This window comes from Lynx rufus, unplaced genomic scaffold, assembly GCF_022079265.1.
Source record: "Lynx rufus isolate CCGP_SWC_20201006 ecotype Redwood Valley unplaced genomic scaffold, mLynRuf1.p SCAF_13, whole genome shotgun sequence".
In the NCBI taxonomy this organism is placed as follows: Eukaryota; Metazoa; Chordata; class Mammalia; order Carnivora; family Felidae; genus Lynx; species Lynx rufus.
In genome coordinates, this window is record NW_025814827.1 from 29982878 (window position 1) to 30003832 (window position 20955).

The 20955-nt window shown below is 53.7% G+C and overlaps 1 protein-coding gene across 6 annotated transcripts; it reads left to right on the plus strand.

The window, feature by feature from the left end:
- Window positions 1–201: 201 nt before the first annotated feature.
- On the plus strand, window positions 202–20351 carry SHF (Src homology 2 domain containing F). Of its 6 annotated transcripts, XM_047074471.1 has the most exons (7): window positions 202–702; window positions 10070–10211; window positions 12447–12653; window positions 14492–14632; window positions 15888–16059; window positions 16205–16324; window positions 19826–20351. In XM_047074471.1, exons 1-7 carry the CDS (start codon window positions 202–204, stop codon window positions 20010–20012), a joined length of 1470 nt encoding a protein of 489 aa, XP_046930427.1. In that variant the 3' UTR covers window positions 20013–20351. The 6 variants fall into 6 exon arrangements, with proteins under 6 accessions (XP_046930427.1, XP_046930428.1, XP_046930429.1 ...); XM_047074472.1 differs by lacking the exon at window positions 14492–14632; XM_047074473.1 differs by lacking the exon at window positions 19826–20351 and having other exon boundaries at window positions 15888–16057; window positions 16205–16291.
- Window positions 20352–20955: the final 604 nt, after the last annotated feature.

Genomic DNA, 20955 nt, shown 5'->3' on the forward strand with positions numbered 1-20955 from the left:
CTGGAAACCCGCACCCCCTCTTCTCCTCCCTGGCGAGGGGAGGGGGGGGTCGACCCCGAGAGCGAACGGAACCCCGCCCCTCCCTTGTTACTGAGGAGCCCCGCCCCCTCCCGCCGCCCGGCGGAGCTCCGCCCCCGCCCCGCTCCGGCCCCCGCCCCCCGCCCGGCCACCAAGCTCCCCTCGCTTAGTCTGGTTGGCCCCATGTTACTGAGCGGAGCTCCTCCCGCGGGCTCCGGCCCGGGGCAGCGGGCGCAGGGGAGCTCGGGGAGCGGCCCGGGGGGGTCGCGCCGAGGCGCCGGGGGAGCGGGAGCCGGCCCAGGAGGGGGCGGCAGTGGCGGAGTGGCCAAGTGGCTCCGGGAGCATCTGGGCTTCCGCGGAGGGGGCGGCGGCGGAGGTGGGGGCAAGCCGGCGCCCCCGGAGCCGGACTACCGTCCCCCCGCACCCTCCCCGGCCGCGCCCCCTGCGCCACCCCCGGACATCCTGGCCGCCTACCGGCTGCAGAGGGAGCGCGACTTCGAAGACCCGTACTCTGGGGGGCCGTCCAGCTCCGCTGCTGCCCCAGCCACCCCCGCCGTCCCCGGCCCCACGCCGCCCCCGCGCCACGGCTCGCCTCCCCACCGCCTTATTCGGGTTGAGACCCCTGGCCCCCCAGCGCCCCCTCCCGAGGAGCGGATCTCTGGACCCCCCGCCAGCAGCGACAGGGTGAGTGCTGCGCCGGGCGGGGGTGGCCGAGAAGAGAGGTGGTAGGAGGTCTGGGGCTTTCAAGAGGGACAAAGGTGGCCTGGCCGGGGCTGGGCCCCTCAGTGTCACAGTTCCTGGTGGACACGATCTGAATCCTTGACCCGGGGGCTTGGAGCCTTCACCCACCTTTGTTCAAATTCTCGACCGACTAATCTGGGACGGGCGCCCCAAACTCTGCTTCTGTCCCTGTTACCGCGCAGGACTAGTGACCCTCTTCATCTCGGGCTCTGCTCTCCTCATCTCAGTCCCCCCCGCCTACCCCCCTCGCCCGGGGACCTAATCAGCTAGGTTTTTTCTAACTGGATCTGCGCACACCACTCCCCAGCCCCTTCACCACTTTATGGCCTTTCTGTCCTCCAGGAGCAGCAGCTCCCTGCCCTTTGATCTCTGACCCTCCCCCCCACCCCCCAGGGCAGAAGCAACACAAAGCTCCATTCCTCCTCCTCGGGGAGCCCAAGCATCCTTGCAGGTGCTGAAAGCCCCAGGAAGGTGAGGGCTGGGGGTTCTCCCTGTGGATAGAGCAAGAGCTGGCCTTTGCCTTACCCAATGGTACTGGAGCCAGGTGGACTGTTGTTCTCAGGAAGCCGAACAGGCAGTATGTAGCTCTTCACCGAGGATACTGACCACTGAGGTCCAGCCAGGCAGGCCCACTCCTGCACTCCTTCCCTTGTCCCCCCAGGTATGGGGGCAATCAGTGCTTAGAACTTGTTGCCCAGAAGGGGATGAACAGCGGATCCCACTTCTCCCCTCCTGGCCTCCCCTTTCCTAGGTCCATTCTGAGGGAGGCTAGAGCCTTTAGTGGACCTGCAGGCATGGGATGAAAGGAGAGCTGGGCATTCACTGTTCTAGAGAACATCCACTCTGCGTCAGAGGCCCTCGGTGGAGAAGCCATCCCCTATCTTACCCCATTTTGGCCTTATCCCTCCTTGATAGCTTGAAAGCCATCCCCAGGGCTCTGTAGCTCTAAATTCCATGACAGTGACTCTGGGCTGCCCTGGCTTTGTTGTCCCCTCCTCACACATCCATGGGAGCTCAGCTCTAGGATTTAATCCCTTAGCAGAGAACACAGTTTTATTTGATTGGAGAGCAAAGTTGCTGTCTCAATCTATTGGCTCCAATGTTGAGGCTTTCAGTGGAGAGAGCGACATTCTGCCTGATTCCCTGGATAAGATAGATGTGTCAGGGTCACAGCAGAAGCCTCAGGAATGTGAATTATTTTTCCCCTAGTTCCTGCCATGGGGCATGACTGCCCATCCTGGGCCAGGATCCTTAGCCTGCAGAAAAAGGCAGTGCTTTCATCACATGTCCTTTGGCTCCGCTCCTTCCTTGTCCCCTTCTACTGGGTGATGTGATGGTAGTGGTGGCAGTGAGGCAGAGGGAGCATTAGGCCTTGTTATTACTATTGACCAGTTAGTTTCCTCCCTGACCATTGGCACGTGGGCCTTAGTTGTCCCTGGCCTTCCTCTCTGCAATGTCTTGGAATGTCCTAACAGGCTGCGTCCCAAGCCAGGGGCTCCTCTAGGACAAGGATGGTGTCCTCCTCATATCTATATCTCCCAAGTGCCTGACATACGCTTGGCATAAAAAAGGGTGAATGAGGGGAGCCTGGTTGGCTCAGTCAGGTAAGCAGCCGACTTCGGCTCAGGTCATGATCTCGTGGTTTGTGGGTTTGAGTCCCTTGTCAGGCTCTGTTCTGACAGCTCAGAACATGGAGACTGCTTCAGATTCTGTGTCTCCCTCTCTGCCCCTCCCTGACTCGCACTCTGTCTCTCTCCGTCTCTCAAAAGTAAATAAATGTTAAAAAAAAAGGGGGGGGGCAGAGTGAATGAAATATGTCCATTGAACAGTAACTGTCCATTGCTAGGGTGACCTGAAGGTCAGAGACTCCCTTGACTATAGCTCCCTTTTGTACATTCCCCCCACAGAGACCCCCCAAGGAAGGGGCTGCATCCACACAACAATGTGGAGACCCATAGCCTCTCACTGAGGGCATCCATGCCTCAACCTGGGTCAGCTCTATGATCTGTGGGCTATTCAGACCTTAGGGGCCAAGAGTGTCTGACTCCTTTGTCAACTACAGGGACAGGAATGAAATCCAGCAGGATCTCCCAGGAGCCACACAATCTGTGGTTTCTTTAGTGGGTGTGATGAGAGGGATTCAGGGTGCCATCCAAGCTGGCTCAGGGGCAGGGACATTGCTCTGTGAGCCCTGACCTGGAGCTTCCCACCATTGACAGAGAGCAGCTCCACTCATCTAGGAGCAGACTTTGGGGGATCCTAGAGTCTTACCTTAGGAAGAGTCCAGGCTAGGTACCTGAACTCCTTATCCTAAACCTAAGTGTTCACATAGACCTGCAGAGCTCACACAGAGTTGCTGTCCCTAAATGGTGAGCCTGCCTGTCGAGCTGGAATTTCTGTTCTGTGAGGCTGTTTTCGCCCTATTCTCTGTTCCTCTCCTCTCAGCCATGCAGGTCTTCTTGGCTTGTTGCTTTTGGGTTCCTTCCTGAGGTGAGATGGGGACTATGGACCAGGGTGTGCCTTGGGCTGGTCCATTTTCCTCCTCCTGGAGCCCAGTGGTTGCTGCTGGGTGGGTTAGAACCCTCTGAGAGGGCCTGGGTTGTGAGCTTTGATGAAATGGGTGGAAATGCTTCTGTGATGAGAAGATTGAGGGGGAAATGAGCCCTGTGGGAAGTGACTGTGGGGGCAGGAAATAATGGGGATTTGGACAGAACCCTGAGAGGCCAAGGGGGCTTAGGACCAGTAATGTCTCCCCATGCAGGGTTCTGGCTACTGGCTCTCCCTGAGACCCACCGCTGCATTTGGCAAGGGGGCAAGGGTGGCCATCTGGGTAGGCCTGGCAGGGCAGGTGTGGGAGCAGCAGGAGCCGCACCCTGAAGCAGGCAGGCAGGGCCTTGCCATCTGGCCATAGGAAGAACTCCCTCATGGTGCTGGGCCCTGTCCGGCCTCCAGGCCATGCTCTGTTAGAGGGGTTAGAGAGCTGGGCCTTCCTTACTTTGTTCCCTTTTCTCAGACCTGCAACAGGAGAATCCTGGTCTAATTAGGAAAGGGGGATGGGTATAGGAAAGTGGCCCTGATTGGATGAAGCTTTGAGCTGCCTGTGACCATCTGCACAGTGTGTCCTTTGCCTTGATCCTGCCAAGATTGTGTGTGTGTGTGACAGAGAGACAGAGAAAGAGATGATGTGAACAATAAGACAGGCACCCTGTAGGAGTTGAAACTAGGGCTCTTGTTCTTAGCTCATGGAGGGGCTTCTGCGGTTCATGAACCTTCCAGAGATTGTGGGCAAATATTTGGGTGCATGAGCATTTTTCTCCCAGATTCTCATAGAGGTTCCTAGGACCCAAAATATTAAGAACTTTTAAAATAGGTATACCTTATACATGGTGTCCACAGGGACTTTGATCCTCCAGGCCCAAACTTGGAAACAAGTGAAAAGACAGGTAGAATGAGGAAAGGGAAGGAGACATTCAGGGGGTCTGAAGTCAAGCAAGACATCCCTGCCCTGGGGTTAGGAAGGCAGGTGGGGGCTGCTACTGCAGGACCCTGCTTTAGCCCGTGTTCACTGAGGGTCTGTATATCATTAAGTGACACTGGCCTGGGCGCTGAAAGGGACTCACCACCTAGAAGATCTACCTGGTCCTTGCCTTTTTGGAGTTCATTTGCTTTAATTTTCCTTCTATGAGTTCCACAGAGGCTGGAGTTTGATCTGCTTATGTTGCAAATGTCCTCTGATGGAGGCAGAGGGAGAGAAGAAGGGCCCAGGTGAAGGGACCTTTGTAGACTGGTTAGACCTCTTAACCCTTTGGGGCCTGGGCTGCCCATCTGTGCTGCCATTGGTTTGCTGAGGCCTGTAGCTACCCTGGGATTTTATGGTAGGCCTATCCACTCTTCCCAGTGTCGCCTCCTCACATGGTGACACTCCTTTGGGAAGACACCTGCAGCTTGTTGGCTTGGCCAGTGACTCGGTGACACCTCAGTCAGCCATGGCACTCCACCTGTTGGGAGCTGGGAACAGCTGGGGCCCTGTGGACCATGGGTGGGAGCAGCTGACTGGGGCCTGGGGCTTGGAGGGGTAGCTGCTGCCCTCTCCAATTTGCCCTCCCCACAGAACCACTGTGATGTTATGTGAAAGCAGAGGTGGAGCCCAGTCCCAGCACGCTGCCTGATGCCCAGCCGTGGGGCTTCACAGCACCTCAAGGTGCCACACTCGTTTTGGAGCTTGCTTTGTGGCTGTCACCGTGAGCTCCTGGAGGACCCAGAAATTTGGTCTTTTCGTCTTTAATGATATAATGGCAGATATTTACTGAGTCCTTACCTTGTGCCTGGTACCATTTTGAAGCGGCTGATACGTTTTAGACCAGTTGATTCTTACAACGACCTTACGAGAAAATTCTGTTATCATCCCCAGGTTCTATCTAGGGAAACTGAAGCACAGCAATGTTGAGTCACACTTGCATGGTTTCACAGCTAGTAAGGAGAGCCCAGGTTCACAACCAGGCAGCCTGACTACTGACTGTCTACCAATGCCAGGCCCTGGGACCTTGCACCTGAGAGGGGCCCTGCAGACAGGAAGCATTCACTAAGTATTTGTTAATGAACAAGGGGAAGGAGACTCAGAGAAGGAATGAAGAGTGCATTCTGTGCTGAGTTCGCCATTACCTGAATGCTGAAGGCCAGCACTTGCCTCCGAATCCAGGGCCACAGATGTTGTCAACATCGATTGTATGTCTGTGACATTTGAATGTTGTACAAGCATGGCATTTCTCTGTAATTAGAAAAAGATGATATAACAAATTCATTGCATGTGAATGAGTTTCCATGGCGGATAAAACTGGGAAGGCTATTCCAAGAAGTGGGAACAGAGGGTGCAAAAAGTTTGATCTTGAGAAAGGTAAATGGTATACCTTTTCCTAAACTGACAGACTTTCAGTGGAAAAAGGACTTCACAGTTAAATGCTCTGAAGAAATGCTGAATTAAACAAAATTAGCTGTCATGAGTTTTAAGGTCTTATTTATTTATTTGGGAGAGACAGAGTGAGCGGGGAAAGGGTAGACAGAGAGGGAGAGAGAATCCAAAGTAGGTTCTGTGCTGCCAGAGCAGAGCCTGATGCGGGGCTTGGACCCACAAAAGCGTGAGACCGTGACCTGAGCCAAAACCAAGAGTCTGGTGCTTAACTGATTGGGCCACACAGGCACTCCCATGCTAAAGTGTATTTTAAATCTACAAGCAGCAGAGAGAAGATGCTACATTTCCTAAATTGTCTGGAAAATCTGCAGCAAGGTACTGAGAGTCAGGACACCTGGGTGTCTCTACTGCTGCAGGCCATGCACCCCACCAAGCACCTAAACTGTGGGCTGTAGTGTCTGAATATAAGAGATCATCATCAGGGCTAACATTTGCTGAACACTGACTCCATTCCAGCTTCTGAACTAAGGATTTCTATATTCATTTTCCTCTTCCCAATCCTCTGACATAGGAACTAATACCATCCCCATTCTACAGGTAAAAAACCAGGGGCTCCCAGACATTAAGTGTCAACAAGAAATGGAGGAAAGGGGCAGTGGTAGACCTTGGGGACCTTGCAGAGCCCAAATCCTGTGACACATGCCCCCCCCCCCCCCCCCCCCGCTCCACTTGGACGCACAAGCTCCACGGACATGGTCAGGAACTCATAGCCAGCTCCAGCTGCAGAGCGGAAGGTCAAGCCAGATGGTGGGCCTAACAGCCACCTCAGGAGAGGCTTAGGCAGGAAGGAGAGTGAAAGCATGACAGCTGCTGTGGGAGGGGCACTGCCCAATTGGAACAGGCACAAGAGCTGGGTCTGGAGGCACCCTGCTGGATGGCAGGAGGGAGGGGATCTGGTTGGCAGGAGGCAAAGGGGGCCCTTTGGGCAGCAGCTACTTGCCTACTAGTTTGGAAGTATTTCAGCATTTCAGTAGCATTCTGTCTACCACAGTGTTTGCCGAAATATTAGCCCTGTTTTTAGATACCTTCCCTGCCAGTTCTTTCACCTCTGCCCTTGAATCAGAGGCTTAGATTCCCTTTCAAATGTCGATTCTCCTGACAGCCTGCTCCTACAGCTGCTACTGGTTGGTCAGAATGGTCAGAGTTGGGGCAATTGGGGATCTGAGAGTCTGTGTCACCCCAGAAGATAGAGTCTGAGGAGAGGGAGGCCTTTCGAGCATCCAGTAAATGTGCATTGAGCACCTACCGTGTGCCAGGCCCTGTGATGGATGTGGTATACAATAGTAAGTACAGCAGAGTCAGGTAAAGGTCCTATAAACAAAATAAATCATGGTAGAGCAAAGGTGTCAGAAGCCTGCAGAGGCAGCTTTTCCCCGCTGAGCAGTTTTGCCTCTGCACATGATCTAGAAGCCACTGGGAAGGCAGGCCTGGCCTCTGACAGGGATCCTCTGTGCCCAGGATGGGTGTCCATCTTGCCAACCTTTCCAGCAGGAGTTTCTGCCTCTGCTCCTGACTCCCAGCCCTGTGGGTGGCTTCTCTGGGTGACCCGCCCAGGGTGGGGGGCTAGGTTTTCCTGGAGCAGGGTGTGGAGTCAGGGATGGAACAGAGGAGCCATTGAGCTGCCTACAGAGCTGCCACCTGGGTGCCCACAGGCACCGTGGGCTGGCACTGGGGAGGCCCACGCTGGCTGGGAGGGGTCACAGCTCAAGCACCAGCCAGGATTCCAGTGGGAAGGGCACTGGCTTGGGAGGGAAGGGCTAGGGTGCTCTGTAAAGTTGGGGTTGCTGGGCTTGGCCAGGTACTTCTCACTGAGCAGTTTCCCAGGATTCAATGCCCCCCTCCCCAACCAGATTCGTGATTCCTTTCTTTTCCTAATAAACAAGGAAAAGTTGTTCCTTTGTCCATTCTTCCTGTTTTATGTGAACTAATTTAACAAGTATCTACTAAATACTTTCAGGTGCAGGGAATTTAGCAGTAAATGTGTTTCCTACCCTCAGGAAGCTCACAGTCTGTAGGAAGAAGATAAAATAAGTGCTTACGACACAATAATAGCCCAGCACAGAGGCACCTAAGCATACCTGCGGGGAGAATGGAAAGGCTTTCTGAAGAAAGAAAATAATCTAATCCAGGCAGAGGGAAAGTAAGAAACAAAGCATAGAGCTTTCAGGTAACAAAGTAATCTATGGTGGGTAGGGAGAAAGGTAAGAGGAAAATAGAATCTTTAAATCCCTCTAACTTTGGGCTTTTTTTTTTTCTCTTTAATAATTATTTAATTTTGAGAGAGAGAAAGAGAGAGCATAGGGCAGGGGAGGGGCAGAGAAAGAGGGAGACCCAGAATCCAAAGCAGGCTCTAGGCTCTGAGCTGTCAGCACAGAGCCCAATGCAGGGCTTGAACCCACAAACTACAAGATCATGACCTGAGCCGAAGATGGCTGCTCAACTGACTGAGCCACCCAGGTGCCCCCACTTTGGGCTTTTTCTTGTAGGCATTACACGGTTTAAGGATAACACGTTCATTGATTCAGTTACTAAGTAGCTGCCACATAGAAGCATGAGGCTGGGTGCCAACTGCCAACTCCAGAGTCCCCTTTGGTCAGGCGGGTGGGGCTGTGAGTGCTAGTTGGCCTAGGAGGAAGCAGCTTGGGGTGGGAGTGGATTTCTTGTCTCTACTTCACGGAGGAAAGAGGACTAGGGGTAGAGGGCTCCATGGGGAGATAGGCAGTGATCTAGTAGAAACATTTTTCTAGTACCTACTGTGTGCCAGATGCTACAGCTGGAGAGACAGAAACAGGAAAGAACTCTAAGCTAGTGGATGATATGGTGGTGGGGATGGGATGACCTGAGATGGTGGTCTTCTCAGACGCAGGTAGAGATTTGAGGGAGGTGAAGTTGCTAGGGGGCTTGGGTGGAACAAGATAGAACAAGGTGGGAGCTGAGGAACAGAAGGAAGAGATGGTAGGAGTTGTTCGGGATGTGCTTCAGAGACCCCTACAGGGCTCGTACAGGGCTCAAGAAACATGCAGGAGTGGTCTCTGTAGTAGGCAGTTTCCTTTCTCCATCTCTGCCTTGCTAGAATCCTAGATCCACTCTCCCAGGGCAGGGGGTCACCCCACAGCATCCCTGCTCAACTGGCTCCCAGAGTCCTGGTCTGGCCCAGACCCAAAGCCTACACTGAGAATGGGGGAGAGGCAGGATTGGCCCCTCCTTGTGCCGCAGGCCCCAGAGCCACCTCTTGTCAATGCCTGTCAACTCAGTGTGCAGTGCTTCCCCTGAGGTGCTGGCAGCCCTGGGTGGGCTGGGCTCTGTCCCCGCCTCAGCCTCCCCCCTCCCAGAAGCCTGTGCCCAGCTTGGAGAAAGGCTCTATTGTCCTCAGCTGCACCCCGCCCTGAGCACCTTGAGCTCTTACTAAGGGTGTGTGGCTTACAGTTCACTCTGCCTTGACTAGGAGCAGGTGGGTAGTCATGAGCCACTTGTAGGGGAGACAGGAGCAGTGTGGGATGTGGTGGGCCAAGGCAACACCTTTCCTGTTCCTGTCCTCCAGGAGCCAGGAGATTTCAGAAAAGCCCAAATCCTGGCTTTCCTCAGGGCTGTCCTATAAAGTGGCCTCTCTCCCAGGATGGCCAACTTGCCCACTGGTGGCAGGTTGGCAGCATAATTTTGCACAATCCTGGTTCCTCCACTTAAGAGAAATGGTCTTGGGCATGTTGTTCCCTACCTGCCCTGAGCCTCCATTTCCTTAAAATGAGGATAATAATACCCACATGGCATTGTGATGGATGTTGTGAGGATAAACCAACAGATATGTGCCATAAAGTGAGTACTTAGCCTTTCTTTTCTCGATGGTCAGCAAATTTTTCTTTGTTCAGCATCTGGGAATGAACTTCTAGGCATGGACCATGAGTCCGTGGTCCTCTGAGTCACCTGCTGCTCCCTGCTTGTTCTTTGAATTCCCCCACCACCTTTGTAACCAGCTCTCTGATTTAACTCCTTCTGTTGAACCACCTGGTGTTGAACACCTCTGTTGCCCTTCCTGGACCCTGACTGAGGCAGGCCTTAAGGCCCAGAGATTCATCCTGGCAATTTAACCTAAGGAATGGCCCAGGAGCACAAAATTAACAGAAAAGAAAGATCTCCCACTCTGTTGGCAGCCTAGTAGGGGAGCCCTGCAAAGGAAGATCCAAAGCTTGTCCCCATCTAAGCTCAGAGCCTTCCCCTGGATGCCTCAGGCTCTATGTCTAAGACATTCTGCCCAGGAGTCATTCCCACGGACATAGCACCTGGGGAGAAGCAGAGATGTCTCTCAGATGTCTGAAGTCTGCTTTTCTCACTGTCTTCCCACAGTTGGCAATCCTAGAAGACTATGCGGACCCATTTGACGTTCAGGAGACTGCTGAAGGCCCAGCAGGAGCTTCAGGAGCTCCAGAGAAGGTCCCTGAAAATGATGGCTACATGGAGCCCTATGAGGCCCAAAAGATGATGGCTGGTGCGTGATGGAGTCAGGAGTGGGGGATTGCTCCCTGAAGCCTGGGTATTTGTACAACAGGCCCTGGGACCTACAAGTTTAAGGACCGATCCTATGGTCCCTTTACTGGGTCCTTGGGGACCATGGGTCCACTATGGACCCCCTTGGGTCCTTGGCCACTGCCTTCAAGAGAGTCACTTTGGAGAAGGAGCAGTGACTTGTGATGCCTGATACATGAAGCGGTAGGGAAGGCCACACACCAAAGGTCAGACAGATAGAACTAGGATAGTTAGGAAGGGAAAGATAATGGTGTGGGCTGGGGGTCATGGAACCCAAAAAGAAAATCATTAGGTTTAGGGAAGGTAGTGAGTTTGAGATGATGTGATGTTGACGTGAAACATCTTTATGGCAGTTGGAAACACATGGCTAGAGAAGCAAATGCAATGCACATGAGACTGGCAAAGCATGTCGAGAAATGGGCACAGGGAGCAATGAATAAGACCTGGCCCTGGGGAACAGAGCAGAAGTCAGGAGACGATCCAGGGAAAGAAATGAATGGGGGTGATCAGAGAGGAGAACAGGGGTGAGTCAGGCCAAGCCAAGGTCCCAAGGCAGGATGAAAGGAAGGTTTGTTCAAGAGCAGATAGTTTTAGTGTTGGGCATACCAGAGAGCCAAGATGAGAGTGGCCAAGAGGGGCAGTGAAGGGCTTCAAAGGCTGGAATGAGGCATTTGGACTTGCTCCAGAAGAGGAGGGGAACCACTGTGGATTCTTAAGCAAGAAAGAAATAGGACAAATATGGCGTGTAAGGGGATTACTGAGGCTTCGGTGTACAGAACAGACTAGAAGAACTGGGCATCAGAAAGATGAGTTAGTAGTTGTAGAAATTGTTGAGGCTTTAAGGGACCAACAACACCACTTTCCTCCTCTCCTGAGCTTGGAAATAATTGAGAAATAAGATTAAGGAAACAGATGAAGATGAGAATGTCAGCTTTATTCCTGATAAAGTAGACTGGAGAACACAACTCAATTCTGTCTCCACAATGAGCTTCTTAATACCTCACAGAATTAAAATGGGGCTTGGGCTTGCTCAGGCTTGTGCCATGCAGGACAGCTATAGGCCCCTTCACGGGGGCAGGAGGAGAAAGAACCAGAAGGCAGAGCTGAGAAAGAAAGTGAGCATCCACTGGTGATCAGATAAGCTGCTCCCCTCCTTGGGAGAGGGGGGAGGGGTGGAGCTGTCAGCAGTATTATTCCATGGAGCTCATGGAAACGTGAGCCTGTAGAGTAGAGGTTCGCCCTAGTCAGGGGTGAGAGTCATCAGGTACTGGTGGTGAACACATGGGATTTAGAGAGATGAAGGAAGACCAGGACCATGGAGAGCAGTGTAGTGGACAGAAATGAGGAAAGTGGGAGTGGGAGGGTGGCTACCCTATTTAGCCTATTTAGGTCAGAGAGGTGAGTACCCCTAGGAGGCCCACAAATGCCCTGGTACTGGATGTGAAAATGAGCACATTTTTCTGGGGGAGTAACTCCATGGCTTTTATTCAGTTTTCACTGGGGTCAGTGATCCCAAAAAGAAAATCACAGAACAAACCAGACTAGAAGAACTTCTGGGGAAAGAGGAGAGTTTGAAATGCTGAAATGAAAAATCTTGATGGCAACTGGAAGTGTGTAGGTTGCCATGAAACAGTGCAAGGAGTGAGGGCGGGAAGAGATGAAGACCTGGTTCTGGGGAACAGAGACCAAGAGAGGGTCCAGGGAAAGAGACCTAACGGGTGATCAGAGAGGAGAACCATGAAAATGACTTATCAAAAGAGACAGTTTCAAGGAGGGAGTGATCAGCAGTGTCTGAGCAACAAAGAAGGATTTTCTGATTGTCCAGTGACAGTACTTGGGACACAAAGAAAGAATTGGAGCTGGGTAGCCAAGAGGAGGTGGATTAGGAGAGGACCCTGCTTCAGTTTCCTAACTGTGTCAGCCTCATTTCCCAAGCCCTTGCTGGCCATCAAAAGATCTTTTTTTCTGTCCTTCACACTGGTGCTTCTCTGCCCCTGCCTCCACTGGATCCCATGCTTTTGGAACCCCAGAGGTGTTTTGAGGGCAAGGGACCCTGGATGTGCGGCCATTGGGCCCCTAGAGCCAATGGCATCTCCTCTGCGGGAGGCATGGTGTGATGCTGAGGGGCACTGCCAGAGGAGCTGAGCCAGGCAGTGGGGGCTGTTCTCACACCTCCCCTCCTGCCTTGCCCTGGCAGAGATCCGGAGCTCCAAGGAGACAGCAGCTCAGCCCCTGCCTCTGTATGACACGCCCTATGAGCCAGAGGAGGAGGGGACCACCCCAGAGGGTGAGGGGACCCCCTGGCCCCGGGAGTCCCGTCTGCCAGAGGATGATGAGAGGCCCCCTGAGGAGTATGACCAGCCCTGGGAATGGAAGAAGGAGCGGATTTCCAAAGCCTTTGCAGGTAAGCCCTGGGTGGAAAGAGTGGGTCTGCTGGGGCCTCTAAACAACTCTCCAGGTTCAGGGGAGTGGGAGGAGTGGACCCCAGGGGCTGGAGGAGGCCCAGGAGCTAGGCTCAGGGGAAGTGTAGTTGAGTCTGCACCACAGAGATTGGTGAATTGGGCAGTGTGGTTGCAGCACCGTGTGCAGGGTCAGGGAATGGGCATGGGGGAAAGATGAAGGTGTCTCCCTACATCACCATCTCTTGGAGGCCAAGAGGCTTAGGCCACTTCTGTTTTTTGAGAGACTGGGTACATTTTATTTATTTTTTTGTTATTTTTCTAAGTTGATTTATTTTGAGAGACAAAAATGCACAAGCAGGGGAGTGCAGAGAAGAGAGAGAGAGAGAGAGAGAGAGAGAGAGAGAGAGAGAATACCAAGCAGGCTCCACGCTGTCAGCACAGAGCCCAATGCAGGGCTCGATTTCACAAACCGTGCAATCATGACCTGAGCCAAAATCAAGAGTTGGACGCTCAACCAACAGAGCCACCCAGGGGCCCCATGGGTATGTTTTAAAATAAAGAAATTCCAAACAAAATGATAAAACTTGTGGCATATATTAAATACTTACACTTAACAAAAGAAGGCATTTAACACTCTAGACAATGAGAACAGCTGTGTGTGTAATCTTTAGAGATACCAGCCCTGAATTAGAGAGCTGCCAGTAGCAAGCTGTGCCCGACCAGGGGTGCATACGCCCCAGGGGGACGTCTGAGAAGCAGGAACCCATAGGGCGAGGGAGGCTATGAGAGATCCCCTTTGCTGAATGAAGATTAGGTGTCTCCTGTACCAAGCACCCCAGTGCCTATCCCAGGCCTGGAGTCCAACCCGGGGGTGTGTGTGTTGGTGGTCTGAGTGGGTGGCGCTACAGCCTGGGGAGCCTGGAGAGAGCTTTAGCCCCTGGATCCTTGATTCAGTGAGAACGTAAAGGATTTAAATGCCATGAGACTTCATTCCCACTTTCATGTCCCCCTTACCCCTCCTTGGGCAAGGGGCTCGTCCTGGAGCTGGACTCAGCTATCCTCTGGGTCCTCCCCACCCTGGCAGCCAGACTGGGAAACCACAGGTTTCTGATTTGTTTCCTGTAAAGCGTGCACCATTGAGGATGGCCCGTTTATCTCCAGAAGTCTCCTTGGAGAATCAATACTGTTTGGATTGCTTAATGGGAAAATCTATGCTCCTCATTAGGAAACCTCGTTAGCAGTCCTGCAGCCGCCAGTGGCATCACCCTTCTAATTGTCAAGGCTCAGGATTGAGGGTGTGGGGGGTAACTTTCAATAAATATCTGCCCCCACATCTGAGTATTCCTGACAGCCTGAAGCTGGGCTGTCTTGGTCCTGCTGCCCATGAGTTCCCAGGCTGTGGGGAAAAGGAGGAAGGGACGCAGGTCTGAGGGTGTCAGGAGGCTGTGGGAACCTGGGTGTGGTGCTGGGAGGTGTGGGCAGCTCCTTGTTCCTCTCTTCCTCCTTTCCTGGTCCCTTTGGGCCCTGGAGGCCTGTGAGAGTTCAAATGAAGGGGACCCACACGGCTGGCAGGGCAAGACTCTGCTTCCTGCTGTTTGCTACCTGTGCCTCCCACCCTTTGACTAAGCTAGCCTAGTGTGGGTGCTGTGGCTCCACTCAACCCTCTGAGAGTCCTGTTCCCCCCTCAGAAGCACCCCTGCCTCTGCTCCAACCCTCCTCCTTTCTAGGCTATCCTGTGTCCTGGCTCTGGGTTTTGGTGTCTCAACCTCTGCCTCTTTCTGTCTCTCTCTCTGTCTCTGTCCCTGTCTGTGTCTTTTCTCCCTGCTGCTACTGGCTCCAGTTGACATTAAGGTCATCAAAGACCTACCTTGGCCTCCACCGGTGGGACAGCTGGACAGCAGCCCCTCCCTGCCTGATGGGGACAGGGACATCTCCGGTCCAGCCTCACCCCTCCCTGAGCCCAGCCTGGAGGACGGCAGCGGTGGGTCCTGTGGGGGCTTCTGGCCAGGGTGACATGTCCTCTCACCCTTCAGGCCCTGTGGCGTGGGTTGGAGGAGCTGAAGTGGGGCAGGGTCTGAAGAACCCAGGAAGAATCCCCCATGTCCTGGAGGAAGAAAGAAGGGACAAAGTACACATTCCTCATTCCTCCCAAAGGTGTGGGGAAGGTGTCTCCTAAAGGAGATATTTCCGAATATCTTCCTCACCATGCCACAAAAACCCACCATTTTAAATTCACTTTTCTGCATAGGATTTTGCCTGACTCCTTCCCTGATCCATGAGCAATGCAAGTAACTCTTGAGGTGGGAGTGATGCTAGCACAGGAAGTGTCTGACTCCTTAGAGTAAGGGAATGGTCTGATCCTTGCATCTGGTGACAGACTGTAAGGGCTTAAAAATGCTACAAGGAGAGAAAAAGCCCAAATAGGTAGAAAGGAAGCACTGAACACTTCATCTGTGTTTAGTTTTGTACAGAATGGGCAGCCAAGGGTGTGTGTGAGCACCCGTTTGTATTTGTGCCTGAGTGTGAGGAGTATTTTGTAAATACAGGATGAAGGAGGGTCTCTGTCGCCTGTGCGTGTGTGCCTGTGCCTTTTGTGGCCCACTGACTTCAGTCCTCCCTTGTGCTGGCTCAGTGGTCAGGCCTGCCCTGGTCTGGGAGGACAGAGCCGCCTCAGCTGGGTTTCTCTGGGTGGGGGCAGGGAGCCTGTGGGCAGCAGCCTTCAGGGCGGGGGAGGGGCGGGCTGGCTGGCGGCTTTGGGCAGGATTAGCCTGTCAGGATGGCACCAAGGGGAATCAGATAATTGTTCTCAAATCGATAAGTCATTTCTACAGAATGGCTTGGCAGGGTGATTTGGAGAACGGTAATGAACTCTGAGGAGGAGAACGAAACAATATTATCAGCGCTGAAGCCACCGGAGGGGGAATAGAATAGGGGAAGGCAGGCAGCTGCTCCAGAGGGAGAAGTTTAAGTGGTTTCTCGTGTTGCTCCTCTCCCCTCTCCTGCCACAGCATGGGGACTGGCAGGCCTCATGTGGCATAGGAGGGCTGAGCCCCATCCCAACTGGGGAGTGGATCCAGGATTCTATCCCTAGAGCCAGTCAGGCCCAGGAGCAGATCTTGCCCTTTCAGAACATTCCTTTGACCCCTTTGGGCAGAAAATGGGGGTTGTGCACTGGTTACTCTATAAGGCCCTATGTCTAGGGTTCTCAGAGACTATGACTGGTATATTCCCCACAGCCCAATTTGAAGGATCTGAGAAGAGCTGCCTGTCACCCGGCCGGGAGGAGAAGGGGCGGCTACCTCCCCGACTCTCTGCAGGGAACCCCAAGTCAGCCAAGCCCCTAAACGTGGAACCCAGCAGCCCCCTGGGGGAGTGGACAGACCCAGCACTGCCTCTGGAAAACCAGGTGTGAGTGTCTGTGTCCAGCTGGGGACTCTCTCCCCCTCCCTTCCCCTCCTGCCACCAGCTTGCCTGCAGGGGACACCCAGAATGGGTGGGCCTGGACGGCGAGGGACCCAGCAGAGATGCCCCCCTTCCTCTCTCTCGTCCTCAGCTGGTACCACGGGGCCATCAGTCGAACAGATGCCGAGAACCTGCTCCGCCTGTGCAAAGAGGCCAGCTACCTGGTGCGCAACAGTGAGACCAGCAAGAATGATTTCTCCCTGTCCCTCAAGTGAGTAGAGGTGGGCCAACTAGCAGCTTTAGGCAGGATTAGCCTGTCAGGATGGTACCAGGGGACTCCATGGGAAGACAACCAGCAGGATAGGAGAAGACTCCCAACATTTCCCCATGCCCAACTAACCTGGGGAGAATTCCATCCTCATGAACATTTGCTGACTCTGGGCCAAGCCCTGGGGATCTGGAGCAGTCTGAGGCTCAGCCCCAAATCTCAGGTAGCTCAGAGTCCATTAGAGGAAACAGCCAAGCTAGCGTCCAGCTCACAGAGGTTCAGCCACTTACTAGCCGTGTAGCCTGGAATCCTCTTAACCTCTCTCAGCCTCAGTTTCCTTAATTATAAAATGGGGAAATAATAACATCTACCTTATGGAGAAGGATCAAATGAAATAATATATGGGAGACACTTAACATGGAGCCAAGTGCTAAATAAATTATCACCATCGTCTTTTTTAATGGAAGCCCAAGATGTTCTTGAAGCACAAGCAAGGAGAGGGGAAGTGTGCCTGAGGGAGTCTATAGGGTGAGGTGGAGGCTGGGTCCTGGGAGGAGGGTAGAGCAGTGGACACAAAGCTATTGTTCACTCTGAAGAAGTGGGCAGGAGGTCTGGGTGCCAGTGGCTGATAACTGAGTTTTAAAGCATCCTGGAAGAGGAGGAGGAGGCAGGGCCCTCCCCTCCCATCAGCCTTCCTTCTAGGGAGAGGATATACACAGGCCAGCATTGGCCTCCCAGGCCTTCCTGGCAGAGCGACCAGTCCTCCCTTTGGCACCCAGGAGTAGTGCCTGGTAGAGCCTGCACTCCGCATGGCAGCCTTTCAGAATCCTGTGTCCATTCACATCCTGCCATCGCTACTGGGACATCTGTACCACATCCTACCACATTTCCTGGGGGCATTAGAGTACATGTATACTCCCTCTTCAAGCAAATATATACAGAGATTTGGGACCACTACACAGTTACATTTGAGGATAATTATTCAACTTCAACTAAAAGATGATGGGGAAAATGCCAGAATATAGTCAAATAACCTGAATTTTATTCTTGGGCTTAATAAAACTAGCTATGTGATCCTAGGCAAATCATGGAGCCTCTCTGGGCCTTGGTTTCTCTCTTTGCAAAATGCATTGATGGATTTAGGTTTCTTGAAGCTCTCATACTCTGGGAATCTGCAAATTATCATAAAGTCAAAGGAGCATTTAGATAATGTTCATCTGTCAAAAATTTGATTTATATAATACTAGGAATGTGTATTGCTTTAATAGTTAAGTTTCATAGAGCATCTACTCTGTGCCTAGCAGCATATACACCCTCTCCAAACCAACTACCAACCTGCAAGATCAATCTCTTTTTTGTAGACAGAAATAAATACAAAGAGGCGTGTGACTTGCTCAAGGCTGCTAGGTAATCAAGTGCCAAAAACAGGATTTGAACCCAGCTGAGTCTGCTACAAGAACCACACTATTTCATTGCATAGCTCCACCCCCTCATTCAGTGTGGTATAGTCCAGGTCTGGGGGAGAGACCTCAAAGGTCTGGCTCCTAGAGCAGAGCTGGGCTCTGCCTCAGCCTGGGGAGCAAAAGGGGGAGGGCAGGCCTGGATGCCACTTCAGCTCAGGCTGATCTGGCCCCACCGACTGCCGGCTGCCAGAGCCTCGTTTACATATAAATGGCTTCTCTGAAATACAATTATGGTTTCTCTACTCTCTGTAATGGAAGGGCTTTCACTGGTAATTAAACAGCTTCCTCCAAAAGCCGTGTCAGCCCTGGCCCTGCGGCCCAGCTAGTCCCACCCAGGCTCCAGAGGGTTGGGCAAGGGCTCCACTATGTCGTAACAGACCCTTGGGACTTTGCCCCAGGAGGTCTGTTATTCAGATGAATGCTTGTTGCCACTTAGCAGCCCTTTTGGGCCAGATCTGTCCCTCAAGGAGAAGATATAATGCAGTTTTGGGGAGAGGTGATTATCCCAAGTGGACTGTGGGTAGGGGGCTGGCCTCAAACTGTGAGAGGGTGAGGGAAGGCAGGGCCCAAGCTGCTGCCCACAGCCTTGGGCCTGGGCCATGCATAGGGCAGATGGGAAGACTACTCACTGCCTCCCTTCTCTACCGCCCCCAGGGGCTGTACGTTTTCCTCAGGCCCTTAGCTCCTTTACACAGGGCCCTTGTGATCACTGTCAGCTTCAGTCACTATCTCAGGCTTACAGAAGAAGGATGCTCCTGCCCCCATATATGCCCTGCCCCCCGCAGGCTTTAGAGCACTGTATCCTGGGGTGTGAGGGGGTAGATTGGGAGGATGGGTGATAAAGGCCTGTTTTATCCGCCCTCCCATCCTTTCCTCCCTTCAGTCACCCACTTTCCTCTCCCCCACTCATTCACTTGTGGGCCCAGTGAAATGGGTCCAGTCAGAGCCCTCTTTGTACCCAGGCAGGGGAAGGAAAGGTTTGCCAGCCTTACTTCAATATGAGGGTCCTCCCTCACCAGCCCCACCAACCCTACCTCCCATACTAGCTTCTGAGCCTTGTACTTGTCCCCAAGTAGGCTCTGGCCAGGAGAGACAAGTATTCAGGCTTCAGGGCTCCTCTAAGCATTGCTTACCCCTTGCCTGTGGACCAAGCCTGTGGTGGCTTAGGCAAATGTTCTTACTGGCGCCCCACCCCCATGCTCTCTCTCTAAGGCTGAGGGTGTCCGGACCGCTGGGAGCTGGCCAGAGCTCTGAGCGGCAGGGCCCTTGTCTTGTGGGCAGGGCCAGGCACTAATGTTGATTTCCTGGATTATGTCAGGGAGATGAGAGAGGCAGTGGAGCGGTTCCTCTCTGAGGGAGGGAATGGAGCTGCAGCCTTACTGATGATGTCATCCCAGGCTGAAGGGATAGAGGAGCTTGGGGGCTTGGCTCAAGGCCAGTTATCAGGAGGGTAAAGGGATATCCCCAGGACAAGGCAGTTGAGCATTCCTGGATTTGGGAGGGACTTCCAGAGCAGCTCACGCCATCCCCTGGTTTCTGCAAGAGAGACAGAGAGAGAGAGCCTCAACCAATATTCACTTTTGGTAGTCACATCTGTCCACACGCTGTCCTGCCAAGGATGTTTGTGTCTCCACGTGAGTCACTAGGAGCCCCCCACAGGTATCCTCCTCCACAGCTCAGGGATGGGGAAGGTAAACCAGTCCTGGCTAAATAGGCAGCAAGACACCCGTGCCTGGGTCCCAGGGTTTGTGGTGGGGAGAGCAGTCGCTCCAGTTTCCACTTGCACATGCCCTGTACACTCACTTACACACACATTTTTGGCACACCCGATGCTCTCAACACAAAGCCAGTGCCTCATGTTACCTACTCACAAAATCCCCTCTGCCTCCTCCCTGTTTTTCTGGACTGACCTCCACCTTCCCTCGTCACCTCCGCACACAGCTGGTTTGGAACAGCCACATTTGCTGCAGGACGAGGGGAGAAGAGGGGATGGGGACTGGAGAGGACCCCTACTCACCAGGGTCTCCTCTCCTCTTCCCAGGAGCAGTCAGGGCTTCATGCACATGAAGCTGTCCCGGACCAAGGAACACAAGTACGTGCTGGGCCAGAACAGCCCGCCCTTCAGCAGCGTCCCTGAAATCGTGCACCACTACGCCAGCCGCAAGCTGCCCATTAAGGGGGCCGAGCACATGTCCCTGCTCTACCCTGTGGCCATTCGGACTCTGTAGATGTGAGGGCGGGCACTGTGACAAATCTGGACCCAGCCCTGTGCCCATCCCCTGGCTGAGGGCTGTGGTCCTTCCCAGGGACAAGTTCTGTCAAACCTTTCTTCCCTTCTCCCTGAGATCGAGTGGAAGCTGGAGATTCCTTAATTTATTCTAAAGGGGAATGCCTACTGGGGCCTTGGAGTAAAAAGGTTGTCGGAGCTGAGGACAGAGGAATCCCTGGGGAGAAAGGATAGCCCCTGGAGGAAGGGGACTTCAGAGCCGCTGGTGTCCTGAGGAGTTTAAGATCTGCAGCTCCCCGCCATTTTCGCCCTTAGGGCACAGATGGCGACCCCCCCCCTTCCCCACCACCTCCTTCCCCCTGGGTCAATGCGGGGTGGGGCAGGACGCGGTCCTGCGGGGCGCCCTGACCATCTCTCCGCCTCCACCCCCACACCACCGGCGGGCTCCGTCCAGAGTCTGGTGAGGGGCTTGGGGAAGGAAGACCCCTAGGGTGGCGATAGCATTGAAGGTAGGGAAACGAGGGGAAGGGCTCGGGATGGAGGGAACTTGCGCAGTCCCCGAGCCGCCCCGGCTCTCGGCCAGATGCAATAAATAAACCCAGTCCTGCCAGGCACAGCCGCGTCCGCGCCTCCAGCGCCGCTCCCCGGACTGCAGGGGGAGGGAAGAGGCGAAGCGAGCGCAATTCTGTTTATAAATCAGCTCCGGAGCAGACACAGGCCGGCTGTGAAAAGCACTTTAGAAGCATCAAGTTCCTTCCTTTGACTAGATGTCAAAACATCCCCCGCCCGGGCTGGGGGCACCCGGAGCCGGCAGGCTGCGCGGCGCCCCTCCCCGCCGCGCCGACGATCGCGGCTCCCCAAGATCGCTTCCAATTTCCTGCCAACAGCCATTCGTCTGGGAGGAGGGGAGCCGCGGAGAGACAAAGAGGCAGCGCGCCAGGCGG

What these genes read in the sequence shown, in the direction of transcription:
- SHF (XM_047074471.1), top strand. Translation starts at nt 202, where the DNA reads ATGTTACTGAGCGGAGCTCCTCCCGCGGGCTCCGGCCCGGGGCAGCGG. An exon ending in GATTTCCAAAGCCTTTGCAG is followed by an intron (nt 12,654 to 14,491) that starts GTAAGCCCTGGG and finishes TACTGGCTCCAG; the next exon opens with TTGACATTAAGGTCATCAAA. An exon ending in CTGCCTCTGGAAAACCAGGT is followed by an intron (nt 16,060 to 16,204) that starts GTGAGTGTCTGT and finishes TCTCGTCCTCAG; the next exon opens with CTGGTACCACGGGGCCATCA.